The sequence below is a fragment of the Mastigoproctus giganteus genome, chromosome 4, assembly GCF_048544385.1.
Source record: "Mastigoproctus giganteus isolate SK-2022 chromosome 4, ASM4854438v1, whole genome shotgun sequence".
Classification (NCBI taxonomy): domain Eukaryota; kingdom Metazoa; phylum Arthropoda; class Arachnida; order Uropygi; family Thelyphonidae; genus Mastigoproctus; species Mastigoproctus giganteus.
Genome location: NC_143578.1, coordinates 234,501,400 through 234,516,767, shown reverse-complemented (window position 1 = coordinate 234,516,767; position 15,368 = coordinate 234,501,400). Strand labels below are relative to the sequence as shown.

The 15,368-nt window shown below is 38.2% G+C and overlaps 1 protein-coding gene across 2 annotated transcripts in view; it reads right to left on the bottom strand.

The window, feature by feature from the left end:
* The window catches only part of LOC150087502 (leukotriene A-4 hydrolase), a 122,910-nt gene that overhangs the window by 28,524 nt on the left and 79,018 nt on the right, over nt 1–15,368 (bottom strand). For both annotated transcript variants that reach the window (XM_090371218.1, XM_090371217.1), the window contains exons 12-13: nt 10,280–10,383; nt 2,380–2,450 (exon numbers count right to left, since the gene is read on the bottom strand). In XM_090371218.1, coding sequence (XP_090227344.1) covers nt 2,380–2,450; nt 10,280–10,383 — 175 coding nt within the window. The remainder of the gene's footprint in view (nt 1–2,379; nt 2,451–10,279; nt 10,384–15,368) is intronic.

Sequence of the window (15,368 nt, the reverse complement as noted above, 5' to 3'; positions counted from 1 at the left end):
ACGATCTGAGCAAACGTTGACATCAGAAGTTTTGAAACAGTAATCAGACCAAGGAAAAGAAGAAAAGAAGTCTCTCAGGTCATCCCATTTTGCATTCTTGTAATACCAAACACATGAGGTTGGGAATAGCCATGAGATAAAGGTTCCATTGGAGAAGAGACAATCACCAAGTTGTGATCTGAAGTGCCTAAAGGACCTTTCACATCGACCGTGTACTTAGAAGGGTTGTTTGTGAGAAAAAGATCAAGTGTATTGGCTGTATGATTAGGATTGTCCGGTATTCTTGTAGGTAAATGAACAATCTGTGCAAGGTCATTAGTAATTGCAAAAGCCTCAGCATCTCGACCTGCTGGGTCGGTGTAACTAGAAAACGGAAGCCAGCTGGAGTTGTGAACGTTAAAATCACCAAGGAAAATTACCTCACTGTTAGGAAAGTTGGACTGGAGAAAGTCAAGTTGCAAAGAGAGGAAGTCAAAGAGCTCCAAGTGATTAGTGGAGTTGGGAGAACGGTAGAGACAACAGATGAATTTGACACAATGAGGTAGAGAGATTTTAAACCAGAGAAGATCAAAGAGAGGAGATTCCAAATTGCCAAGTCTCTGACAGGGAATATCAGAACGGACATATGCACAAGTACCACCTTTGAGGCAAAAGGAATCATACAGCAAATAATTTGGACATCTGAGATGAGCAGTAGTTGAATCAACTGATAACTGAGATTCAGTCAGAAAAAGTACATGGGGTTTGGAAGATTGCAAGTGGAAATGGACATCGTTGAGATTCGAATTGAGACCACGTATATTTGTGAAATGAATTAGGAAGTCCTTGGGAGGTTTAGATCTTTTCGCAGATAAGCTTGCTCTATTATTTTGACAATTCATGGTGTATTCAATAGTAAGAAAAAGTGGGTGGGACATGCTGTATGAAGTAATGAAATTTTTGGATATGGCGTACATGTGGTAAGAATATACCCAGATCCTTGACATAACGTGGCCTCGACAATGCTCCCCGCATACACACTACTCAGACTCCCTCCAGTCACTATCTGGCAGAGTAGAGGTAGCAAGATTATACACTAGCTGATCCGGAAGCCTCCTAGAGAGTTACCAATAGGTTTGGTCCGGTGTACTATCTAGCGGCCGGCCTGCGAACACCGTTTTAGAGCTGTACCCTCGAAATGTAAGGAATATTGGATCTCGCCACGACATTCATCATAACCTCAAAAATCATCACTCATACTGCATGATGGAAGAGATAGGGAAGGGTTGGCCGGAACTTAGCTCTAGAGACTAAACATGGGTTCCACCACTTCAAGCCTCCAATAAGCAAAGTGGTGGTATTTCACCGGTTGATGAGAGTCATCTACCACCTAGTACTGCCTGGTAACATAGAGGGGCGGCGTTCCTCCATGTGGTGTGGGCGCCACACCTCGACCCCTGCTTACGTTGGTTCACACCTGGGTGGTCACCCACCATGTACTTGTGCATGGAGGTTATACCCAGGATTACTAACAGTCCCACCATCGTGAAGGTGCAAGCAGAGGATTTGGCTGTCATAGACCGTCCGGACTTCGCCAAAATTGGGTCCACTTGGCTGAAGTGTCACCCGAATATCAGTTCCACCATAACTGTATTTTTGTAATTTTATCTTGAATTTGTATTTCTTTTTTTTATTAATAAAATTAATTATATGTACGTGTATGTATAAATATTACGGTAAATAACATAAAACTATTTATGACAATTTTTTCGTTATACACCATTTTAATAATCCTAAAAATTGGAAAGCTAAAAAAAAAAAAAAAAATTTTGGCTCACGTGTACCTCAGACATTTTATTTGGCCCTCCATTTATAAAGGTTGCCCACCCCTGCCTTAGAGTATTAATAAAAAAGTTCATTCAAGTTTGTTAACTGCTGACAGAGGAACAAAAGCAAAACTGCAGTTGAGCTAAGGGAAAAAAAAGTGAAAAAGTGTTCCATACACACAAGGCAGACAACTTCCAAGATCAACAGAATAGTTCCTATGACTTTTTGTTTACTAAATTCGGAAATAATTAAACAAAATGTAACTGAGTAACTTACGATTCTATAAAAAGAGTTTTAGAGGCACTTCCAGCATTGACAGCAAGTGGAGTGTGTACATGCTGAAGGAGTTAACTTTGAAGGAAATTAACCTCCTATCCTTGTGAAAACAATATCTTGGTTTATGAGGATTTAATCCCATTAGACCCCGGGTGCTAATGATAAATTTGTTTTGCTATGGCAGAAATTTAATATTATTTCAAATAATTTCATTTAAGTTAAATAAATCTGATAAATAATTATGTATAAATAGGATCCATCCAACAGAAGTTTTTTTTTTTTTTTTTTTAAACTTACTCTGGTTTCACAGGAGGCATTCCAGGGGTATATAACCATCCATTCCAGTCAATATCAGCAAGGATGTCTGCCTATTCATATAAACATATATCACCATTTTAAGAATATTTAATTAATGCTTTAGTGCTATTACAATTTCTAGAAATATCATTTTGTTTCAGAAAATCAACGTAATATTGACTTTTCTACTAACAGATGTTAAAATTAATGAACACAATTTTTTAAAAAGACGGTTAGGTTTTCTTTTAATTAGACAAAATTAAGTGAAAATGGAACATCAGCATGGAGGAAATGGAGGGGAGGAGGTTAGGTTCCCACTTGCAAGATATTTTTGCACAAATATATTTTAGTATAGCATTAATATACAGGGTGATTTTTTATTCATCATACCATTTTATTCATCTGAAGAACATATATATATATATATTTTTTTTTTTAAAATATTCTTTAGAAACAAATTAACATGAAGTACATTTAGCAGTGTTGGAAAATTCATGCCACAAAATGTTCAGTCCTTTATGCTTTTCAATAATGTGTCACAATCAGAGTGTGAAGTTGTGAAGAATATGCTTCTCCAACAAAGAAAAAAATTCATCTTCAACTGTCTTTGAGATAAACCAAGAGATAAAAATCACATTGGCTTAAATCAAGTGACAATGGAAGCCATGCCAGTTCCTTGCCATATAGCAGTTAGAAAACAGTCAAAAATTTCATCCAGAAACTCCCAGGACAACCCATGCAGTTTTCATCCATGCCAATGCCATAGCCTTACAAACAGGACATAAATTGTTCCTAATGACACTGGGGTAAATATCACTTGTGATATTTTTGCTGACCAATGCTGACCCAAAAATGCCAAATGAAGAGAGTGCCCATCACAGTAACTCTTTGGTGTCAGTGGCTAGCTGAGCTGAATTTTATAATTCAGAGAAAAAATATATATATATAAAAAATTCTTGATACAACAAACTGTTTGTGTACTTTTCTGATTCATTTCCATGTGTATTGCAGCCTTTTTATGGATAAGCAAAGTCAGGCTCCATGAATGATCACATCTGGTCTTGAAGAAAAAGTATATATATATATATTTTTTTCATAAGTTATCAAAATGGTGTCAAAATATCAACACCTAATAAACAGCACCAGAAACTGAATTAATATTTTAATGAGTGAAACACCACGATTTCAGTATACAAAGGATACAGGACCATTTGTTGAAGATCTTCAGATGATTAAATGAAATAAAAAGCAAAAAACAAAAAAAACTATATAATGGATAAAAAATTGAAAATAAATAATAAATTCCTGTTTATTCTTCAGATGGCCAATACACAAGAATTGTGCCTGTATACATAATGAATTCAGGATATTTTTTTGTATCACAATTTACAGTGGGCCATACATTTTTTTGTGGGAGCACAGGGGCCCCAAACTAGCAGCCTCCTTACTTGTCAACATATATGATAGCCATATGACTAATCCAGCTAAATGTACAACTCATGAATTTTGAATTTTTTTTGTATATATATATATATTTCATTTTTTTTTTGGAGCTTTACATATTCAGCATTTCCACTATCACTCCAAATAGCCATACTATTCTGTGTTTTCATACGACCTGTACATCAAGTAAAGGTAACTTGTACAGTGCAGATTTCTGTTCCACTTTATAAAAGTATTAGTATGCAAACAAAATTTCAAAGTATGCCAAGTGAAGCATACATTGCCTCTTTCTGGCATTGCTGCTATAAACATGTGATGTTAAACTGCTTTTCTGAATATCAGTAATTTAGTTTTTCTGTACTTTAAACTTAAAGATAACAATTTTTGCCCTAATTCTAAAGTTTCCTCATCAAATAAAATCATTACCTACTGCAATAACTCAAAACACAGCAGACAAGTTTTACATTGTCTAAAATAATTTTACATAATTTTACATTATTTATAAAATAATAAAAAATAAAATAAAATGGGTAAAATAATGGAGTCACTGGTTAAAGATGCATTGCAGGATCATCTAGACAAGACTGTGGCAATAATTCACACACAGCATGGGTTTGTTAAGGGAAAGTCTTGTCTGACAAATTTGATAGGTTATTATGATGTGGTTACAAAGGAACTGGATGCGAAAAATAATTTTGATATCATATATTTGGATTTCAGAAAAGCTTTTGACACTGTTGCGCATGGAAGACTATTGCACAAATTGGAGCAGAATGGTATTAAGGGTAAGTTGCTACAATGGATAAAAGGATGGTTGAGTGGGAGAAGACAGAGGGTGGTAATCAATGGGTGCTGCTCTTCGTGGACTAATGTTATTAGTGGAGTCCCACAGGGTTCGGTGTTGGGTCCACTGTTGTTTTGTATATTTATCAATGATATTGATGAAGGTATATCAGGCTTAGTGTCGAAGTTTGCAGATGATACAAAGGTTGGCAGGGTTGTTAAAGACAGTAATGGCAGTGTGCTACTGCAACAGGATCTAGATAATTTGGGCTGATGGGCTAAGAAGTGGCAACTGAAGTTTAACCTTGACAAATGCAAAGTACTGCATATGGGTAGAAGTAACCCGAGAGAAAAGTACCAACTGTGTGGTACTACACTTAAGGTGGTAGAAAATGAAAAAGACCTGGGAGTAATTGTGCAGTCAGATATGAAGTTTTCTGAGCAATGCAGACAGGCTACCAGGGCAGGTCATGGGGTTTTGTCAATGATATATAGGAATTTTGTTAGCAGGGAAAAGGAGATGATTGTCCCTCTGTATAAGGCAATGGTCAGGCCACGCCTCGAGTACTGCATACAGGTCTGGAGGCCTCATTTTAGGAAGGATGTAGATTTACTTGAGTGTGTACAGAGAAGGGCAACAAGATTGGTGAGGGGAATGAAGTGATCCTCTTACCAAGAGAGGCTTAAGTTCTGCAAATTGCAGTGGCTGGAGACTAGGCACCTGTACGGTGATCTGATTGAGATATATAAGGCCTTGAATGGGTTGAGCACACTGAATTCTGATGGGATCCTTCCACTTGTTCAGATTACGCCTAAGGGGGCATAAATTCAAATTAAGAAAAGACAGATGTAGAATAGATGTGCGGAAATTTGCCTTTAGCCAGCGGGTGGTTAATTGCTGGAACAAACTTCCATCTGTCGTTGTGGAAGTTGATAGGTGAATAAATTTAAGGAGGAACTGGACAGGCATTTGGAGGGAATGGTGTGATTTTTTTTTTTTGGCCGATGCTGCATAAGCTCATACACTTGCTTTCTTGCATGACGTGCCACTACTACTACTACTACATATATATATAATCAATAAAACAGAAAATCAAGTTGGTTAATTCACCATTACCCACATCAATTACATCAGTATGTAATTGATGTGGGTAGTGGTGAATTACCCAGCTAATATTGATATGAATGGGTACTTCATATCAATCATTACAGTAAATGATTACAGAGGATTGTTTACTAGAAAAATATTTAAGCCTGAGGGCAAGAAAAGGTCCTGAGGTAATTTTGGGGAAGTGACAAGGGAGTATATCAATTCATTAAGGTCAGGTGGGCTTCATGATTAAACTTAAAAGTGCCAATGTATTAACAATATGTAAGGCTGCTGCTAAAAAAAAGCAGGTAACAACAGACTAGTCAATCTGACTTTAGTGGTAAGAGCAATCATGTAGATGGTGATTAAGAATGCAATATGAGTTCATCTAGATAGAAATGGCACTCAAGGAAATAGTTTTTTAAAGGGAAAATCTTGTTTAACTAGCCTGATAAACAAATATGACAGTGTCACTGAAGAGTTGGGCATAACTTTAGCAAAGAATTTTACTCAGTCCTGCATGAAAGATTGCTAAATAAGATGGAATATGCCAAATCAGCCATCAGCCAAAATAAAAAACCTCCTCTGATTTAACCCATCCTTTTGCTCCAAATGTTTATCTAATTCTGTCTTGAATTTATTTAAGCTGTCAACTTTATGGAAGTTTGCTCCAGCAATCAACCCACTGGCTAAAGGCAAACTTCCCCACATCTATTCTACAACTGTCTTTCCACAATTTGAATTTATGTCCCCTCAGGTGATCAATCTGAGCAAGACGAAGAATCCCATCAGCACTGAGCTTGCTCAAACCATTCAAGGCCTTATATACCTCAATAAAATCACTCTGAAGGTGCCTAGTCTCCAGACACAATTTGCAAAACTTAAGCCTTTCTTCATAGGAGCAACCTTTTATTCCATTCACTAATCTTGTTGCCCTTCTCTGTACTTGTTCTAGCAGCTCTACATCCTTCTTAAAATGAAGACTCCAGACCTGTAACAGTACTCAAGATGTGGCCTGACCATTGCCTTATACAAGGGGATAATCACTTCCTTATCCCTGCTAGAAAAATTCCTGTATATCATTGACAAGACACCATGAGCTACTCTTGCAGACCGCCTGCACTGCTCCACACTGACATCACATGTGAGTGAGCTATATGAGAGAGTGTTGGAGCAGAAGATAAGAGGAATGATTGAAAACTAGAATGCCGAGGAACAGCATGGCTTTAGGTGTGGCAGATCGACAGTGGATCTAATTTTCTGCATTAGGCAACTGATTGAAAAATGTTATGAACACAATAAAGAATTATGGATGGCATTTTTGGACATAAAGAAAGCATTTGATGCTGCGAATAGAGAGAAAGTGTGGGAGGTTTTGAGAAACTTGGGGATAGGGAACATCTTGTGGAGAGAATTGAGATATCTACACCAACACAGTGAGCAAAGAACAGTGGTGGGGTTAACAGAGAGCTTTGAAATAACATCATGATTGAGGAAAGGAGGCATCCTGTCACCACTACTATCCATAGCTGTCATGAATGCTGTGAAATGTAGAGTGGCGAAACAATTTGGAGAAAACCAGATGAAAGTCATGCTCTTCACAGATGACCTCTGTATATGGGGAGAGAGCAGGGAACAAGTGCAATGGCAAGTTGATATGTGGTCTAGTATGGCCAATGAATTTGGACACTGGTTTTCAGTCAGGAGAAGATTGATGTAATGGTTCTAAAGAGGAGTGGCAAGCCTGACAGATACATTACAATGGAAGGGAAAGCTAAAAATGGTTAACAACTTCAAGTATCTAGGAAGTACAATCACAAAGACTGGAGTGACAGACAAAGAAATAAGTAGCAGGATACAAGTGGGCAGGAATTTCTATGGGCGGACAAGAGAGAGAGATCTGGAACAGGAACATACCACTGAAGTGTAAGAAGGCCATATACCAGACCTATTACATACCAATTGTGACGTATGCATCTGAAACTTGGACTATGAGGAAAATGGATGAAAGCAGAATGCAGGGGGCAGAAATGAGATTTGCGAGGAGCATAAGCAGAAAGACAAGGCACGACAAAATCAGGAATGATGTGATTAGGGAGAGAATTCAGGTTGAAAAACCAAGAGGATGAACAAGAGGTGTTTGCCAAGAAGAATGTTTGATTTACAATTAACCCCTTCCGGGAACATTTTTTTCTGGAAAATGTGCCCTAACTGATCGACTTTTTTTTATTTTACTGATTAAAAGTATGCACCATGCGAATACTCTTTGTATAGTTTTTTGTGTCATTTACTAATTTTTTCGTAGAAAATACATGGGAGTAATTAACCCATTTGGGCTATCCTGAGTTATCTCAGGTACGCCAAAAAGTGCGCAAATTATACAGATTTTTTAAATAAATTAGCGCTTGAGCTAAAAGAAAGGCACAAAAAAAAAGTCTTCACTACTCATTATATAAATAAATTTAAAAAATCAAGTGGAATGCACAAGCAGTAACCTCCCGCCACAAGCTGTAATTGTGAACTAACTACATTCTGACACACGGCTGCCACAAGTGGATTGGCAAGGTAAGCGTCGCTTATGGCGGAAGTTCAAGAGGGTGCCGAAATATTTTTCGATATTGTTTTTGTGAATTATTTTTGTGGTTCAGTATTCTGCATTTAGGATGGCAAATTATATTTTGCTTACTGGTGGCACAGGAATGTACGATACTGTTCTACAATATAAGTAAAACAAAAGCCAGTCATTTGCTGCTAGGTGTAAGGAAATCCTGAAAAAACTCGGGATTTACCTGCCTAATGCAAAATTAGCCATATAAATACTAGAGAAAATATGTTTCAGTCCTAAATTTGGAGGTATTATTGTTTGCTTCGGGTATTATTGTATCCTGAGATATTTCATGTATGTTCCAAATAACTTTTAAACCTAAAAACGAGATATCTCGGGATAATCCGTGAAGGGTTAAAGGACAAAAGACCAAGAATGAGGTGGCAGGACATGATAAAGACCGATGCCATTAAGAGAGGATGAAACTGAAATGAAATCAATGATGGAAAGAAGTACATGGACAGGGCATGGTAGCGAGGCTTCTTACATCAACCTGTAGAACATCAGAATGACAGATGATGATTTATTACATAGTAGCTCTTCAAACAGAAGCACCTTCTCGGTTTTGTACAAGGTGATGAAAAGTGACATGAGGAATATTGGACCATTTATGTATCAAGACTGTCCTCAATTCCTGGACTGACTGACGATATGGACATAGGATTGTGCTGATGAACATGCCTTTCCAGTTCATCCCACAGATGTTCAATATGATTGAGATCTAAGGATTGGACTGGCAGGTAGATGTTTGAAGTCTTCCTGTCTTCCTCATGTTCTTCAAATGAGTCATTCACATAATTGTTAAAGTGGATTGCCTTGCCGTTCTGAAAGTACTTCAGTCAGATCAGGAGACCAAAAGTACACCACAATAATGGTGTCTTGTGGTTTCTTCTGTATATGTATTCTTTCCATCTGATGAGTCCTGATTATGCTTTTCAGCATAAATCAGGACTCATCAGTCTACATGACCTGCCTCCAAACCTCACACATACAATCTTTGCACCAAAGCATTCATATTTTCTAAATGGTGGCCCAAGATCAGTGGCATTCACGATGGTTTTCTTGTGCACCCTTTTGTAGGTTTTTTTTAGGTTTTTTTTTTTTTTTTGCATAGTGCAGGACATAATTTCTTGTGATTAACCTCTGAATTAAATGAAAAAGTTAACTGTTCTATCATTTCTGGTCCAAATAACCATCTACTTCAAATGCTGAGCACCCTGCCCCCTTTCATTTTCAATCACACTTATATATGTTCACATTTGTTTCATGTGCATTTTCAGCATTAGCATTAGTAGAGGCATTTGATGCAAGAAAGCAAGCTTATGCAGCATCAGCCAAAAAAAAAAAAAAAAAAAAACCACTTCACCCCTCTGTTCGTTCAAAATACCTGTCCAGCTGAGCCTTAAACTTATTTAGGCTATCAACCTCCACTACAAGGGATGGAAGTCTGTTCCACCAACCAACCACCCGCTGGCTAAAGGCAAATTTCCACACGTCTATCCTACATCTGTCTTTCCTCAATTTGAATTTATGCCCTCTCAGGTGACTATTCTGAGCTAGAGGAAGAATCCCATCAGCATTGAGCATGCTCAAACCATTCAAGGCTTTGCCTGATGTTATTATTATATTTAATACATACATAACAAGTATTAAATTGACTAATCACATACCTACTAATACTAAATAATTTTTCATATATTATAATTAAAAATGCTCATTGAACTACATCTGTAAGAGAAACAAAAAAAAAAAGAAAAAAAAAAAAAAATCCAACAGCTTGATCTGGAACACAAACCAGACTTGTTACATTAGTCTCTATAAAAAAATTATTTATGAAATATGCATTTTTCTCATAATGACTTCCAGGAGGGTCTTAACTGCATAACTTGAGAAATAAATACACATTCAAGGCAGAATTGAATGTATCAGTGATCTGCAAGGGAAAGTTTAAAACTAAGTCAGAGAAAATGGTAAATTACCTTATCTTTAAAGTAGTCTTCCATGAAAGCTTTCCATTCAGTAGTGTCTATAGACTGATACATATATTTTTTCACATAAGCCCTCATAAAAGGCTCGAATACATCTAAGAAATTAATAAAAGATAATATAATCACTTAAACAAAATTGCTGAAATAGAGATAGCAAGTAGAGATGATAAATGAACACTGATCTATTAGGAAAATAATTTTGAATTCTACAAAGTTCAAATGTTTAATATATCAACATAACGTATAATAATAATAATAATAAATATTATTCCTATTTGGTGTGCACAAACAGATAACATTCAATGTCCCCAAGATAGCCCATTCAGATTGGAAGGAGGTGATGAATTACAACGATATGAATACCTTTACTCCACTGAAAAAGGGTAATCATTTGGTGTATACCACATAAGTATTAAATGTTAGTTTTAAATAATAAACAAAAATTGCTATTTCCAAATGAATGGGAAAATCAAATATCAAGTGAACGATAAAACATTAATACAGTGTGATATACAGCCACATTTTTATATTTACATGAGATTTATATAGTTTGTGTTTGGTAAACAGGATACAGTAATTAAATTTCAAGCTTTACACAGATATATAGGACAGCAAAAATACTAATATTGAAAATAGAGTACTTTGGCTTGTGATAATGATAGCTGTTGGCTATCAATATCAGTACAGGCTTAGATGCTAGCATTTACCTGTGAAAGGTGGAGACAGAATTATGCAGATGAATTTTTTTAATTCCAGGATCCAATAAAAGGAAATATTTTAGCAGTAATTATTTTTGTAATCTACATATAATTTAAATAAGATAAGCATTAGCAAGGGCACATGATACAAGAAAGAAAACTTATATAGCATCAGCCAGAAAAAAAAAAAAAAAAAACACACACACATCCCCTTTTCATTTCATCCATCCACTACCTCCAAATGTTTGTCTAGTTCTGCCTTGAATCTATTTAAGCTATCAACGTCTACAACGACAGATGGAAGTTTGTTGCAGCAATCAACCACCTGCTGGCTAAAGGTAAACTTCCGCACATCTATCCTACAACTGTCTTATCTTAATTTGAATTTATGCCTTCTCAGGCGATTATTCTGAGCAAGAGGAAGAATCACATTCCGCATTTATCATCTCAAACCATTCAAGGCTTTATACATCTCAATCAGATCACATCGCAGGTGCCTAGTCTCCAGACACTGTAATTTGCAAAATTTAAGCCTTTCTTCGTAAGAGCAACCCTTTGTTCCATTCAGTAATCTTGTTGCCCTTCTCTGTACTCGTTCCAACAGCTCTTCATCCTTCTTAAAATGAGGCCTCCAGACCTGTATACAGTACTCTAGGTGTGGTCGGACCACTGCCTTATACAAGGGGATAATCACTTCCTTATCCCCGCTAGAAAAATTCCTATATATCATTGACAAGACACAATCAGCTACTCTTGCAGACTGTCTGCACTGTTCAGAAAACTTCCTATCTGCCTGCACAATTACCCCCAGGTCCTTTTCATTCTCTACCACTGTCAGTGTGGTACCGTGGCGACGACTGTCTTGTTCGATGCGGGTTGTGTTAATTAGTGCTCTACAAAGTGTGTTTTTTAAAGTGGTGCCAATTTATCATTTTGGATTAAATTCAAGTCGAAGTGGATCTATTTGGTTCGGTGAGTCGACTGATGTTTATTTTATGCCTAACTTCTAAGGCGTTCTCCAGTTATGAACGACTTTACATCTTCACCCTTATCGTTCATTCACGGTTCACGGCTCGTTCATAATGGCTACGCCCTATAGGTCCGGCCGTTGTTTTTAACTATCATTCTTTGCCATAGTTTTAGACCACTTATCTTTTAGAGAGTTATGGACCCTAATTAATTTCATATCAGCTGATACTGATTTTAGTGAAATTGTGTTGATTGCTGTGATTTGAGGAACATATTGTTTTGGCGCGAATAATTTCGTCCTTTCTTCTTCGGCCACTTCGTTTGAAATAACAAATCACGAGACCTCCAGGGCGATCGGCGATTGGTTCTCCTGAAGCCAGGAACTTAAGTTAGAACTTTTAATTAGGAACATTTATTTATTAATTATGATGTCAGTAGTAATTAATACTGATTGTCTATTTAGTTAATTAATATGTGGTCATTCATTTTGGAACATACTATTTACATAGCTTTTGAAGGGGACTCTCTTTTATTGTGCATTGATACATCTGACTACTGATCCTTGGGTGACGTCAGCAATCCTCTGTCGCCCAAGAATACAATATGCAATTTTTTCCCATCTCTTTCAGCACCCCCTACCGACAAGAGTTGGAAACTCTTCTTTTCAGTTAATTATTTAAATTCTTCACTAGCCATTTCTGGATTTTTGACTAAAATTCAGTAGAACCATTCACCCCCTGAACTTAAATATTTCATCCCAGCAGAGTAACATGGTTGAAAATAATGAAAATACTGAAAGTTCACAGGATGAGGTTAGCACGTCTGAGAGAGACGAATCGGAGACTTCTAATTCACTGCTTCTTAGAGTATCTGGCAAATCCTCCTCCAAGAGAAAGAAGTCCAAGGGAAGGTCCAGAGTTTGTCCTCTGTGCTCCTCTTGCTCTCCACTTCCTGCACAGATGAATAATATTTGTATATCACCTTTCATAGACCATAATTACTCAGCTTCCATCTTGGACCAAAGAATCTCTACACCAATAGCTGCCTCCATCCTCGAATCGATGGCAAACTCCACCTCAACCGCAGCCTTACCTGCAAGCTCCAAACACTCCTGTAGCTGCTGCTTCTGAGACGCGAAACTCCTCAGGTGCTCACCAAATTCCATCAGCTCTGCCACTTCAAACTGCCCCAGCAGATTTCTTGGCTACACAACTACCGTCTGCTCTGGACCAAGTGGTCTCATCTGGGATCCCACCATCCAGTATGCTTACCATTCCTGCACCACCTGTTCTGGCTGGCCTCTTTAACGAGGGAGACACCACCTCCTTCCATCAGATCATCTCAGTCTTGCACAGGAACTTGGTGGCACACCTCAACCAAGACTCCATAAGATTCACCAAAGCCACTGGAAACTATGTCCAGGAGCTTTGGACAAGCCTAGAAACAATCACAACAGCTCTTCTAATCGAGAATGAGAAGCTAAAAGCTGTCAACGAAGAAATCAAGACAAGGTCTACAATACTGGAAAAGGCCTTAGACATCTGCGCTAAGCTTCCACAGTCTTCACCCGAGCGGGAACTGGGCCTAACCACAGAACCTGAATCATCTACAGTGCCCTCTTATGCCGGTGCTGTACTTAAGAACCTTTCAACCTCTAAACTGGGTGCCTCCATCCAAGGGCATCCACCACAGACCAGTCAACAAAACCCCCAGCATATAAGAAAGAGAACCCTGATAAAACAGCAGAATCTGGTGGTTATCAGACCCATTAACTCCAAAGAATCACATACAAGTGAACAAATCAAGACCAAAATAATGACCAAAATCAAGACCAAAATAAAAAGATGATCTCAAAACTACGAAAATAAAAGCAATAAGAAAAACTAGAAATACAGGCATAGTGATCGAAACGGAAACCAAAAAAGAAGCTAACAAAATTATGACCAATGCAAAAATAATGACAATGGGTCTAAAGGCAGAGGCGCCAAAAAGTTGGGGCCCTCTATCATCATTTTTGACCTCAGTGACAACCTGACCCCGCAGCAACTCACTGAGGAACTGTACTGTAGGAACTTGCAGGAGTACTTCCCAGACTTAGAGGCAGATGCCTTAATCACACCTAAAATACTCAAAAAAAGTCAAAGGAGGAGGAGGCAAAAACTGGATTGTTCAAATCAACCCAATCGCCTGGAAGGTCCTTAACAATCAAGCAAGGGTATACATAAACTGGGGCAGCCACCGCTTTCGCGAACATGTGGCTGTGCCTAAATGCTTCAAGTGTTGTAGGTTCGGCCACACCTCACACACTTGTATCCAGACAGTGCCAACGTGCGGCCATTGTGCTGAAAAAGGCCACGAATTTAACAGCTGTCCTAACAAAACCAAAGATCCTATTTGTGTGAACTGTAAAAGTTTCAAAATCGACTCAGCACATTCCATCAGAGACAGAATATGTCCAACATATATAAAAGCCAAGGGTCAGCACCAACAACGGATCGATTATGGGGAGACACCTTAAAAAATTTAACTTCGAAGAGGTAAAAATAATGCAAATTAATGCGCAGCGGGCCTGGGCTGTGGTCGGCCAAATCAGGATTCGGGCAGAAGAGGACAACACGGATGTAATTATCCTGCAAGAGCCATACACCCATAAGAACCAGGTCAGAGGCTATCCCTTGACCTACAAAGTCATCCAGGTGGAAGGGGAAACCCCCTGGGCAGCAATAGCTGTAAGAAACCCTGACATCACAGCCACAAAGATAACACAACTTTGCACAGCCTGGGCCGTATGTGCCCACATTATTACAGCGCTTGGAAACTTTTACGTTGTTGCCCTATACTGCCGTCCAGGAGAAGATATTATCAGGGCTATAAGATACCTTCAAAGTGTACTAAATACTCTTCCTGGAGGGAGAATTATCATTGGGGCAGATGTAAACTGCAGGTCTCCCGCATGGTACAGCACAACACCAGACCATCGAGGAGCAACAAACGGCCAAAGACTGGAGAACTACCTGGGTAACTCCCCTTTCGGAATCCTCAATCAGCCAAACAACCTCCCCACTTTCAGCAGCACCCTTTGGGAAGCCACTATTGATATTTCTCTTGCTACAAGAAACACAGCCAGTTATATCTCCGACTGGAAGGTCCAAGATGATTGGACGACCTCGGACCACCGAGCCATTACATTCAGGATCACAAAAAACTGTAATAGACAACCAATTTCCAGAGTAATGCAACATAGATATGCAATAGAAAAAACAAACTGGGACACTGTTCAGGGCTGCTGGAAATGGTGGGAAAACAGCAGCAGAAACTCAGGCAAACTCAAAATCCAAACCTTCTTCAAAAAGAGATTACCACCCTATTAACACAAGACTGCAATGCCACAATTAAAAGGAAAAAACCTTCTC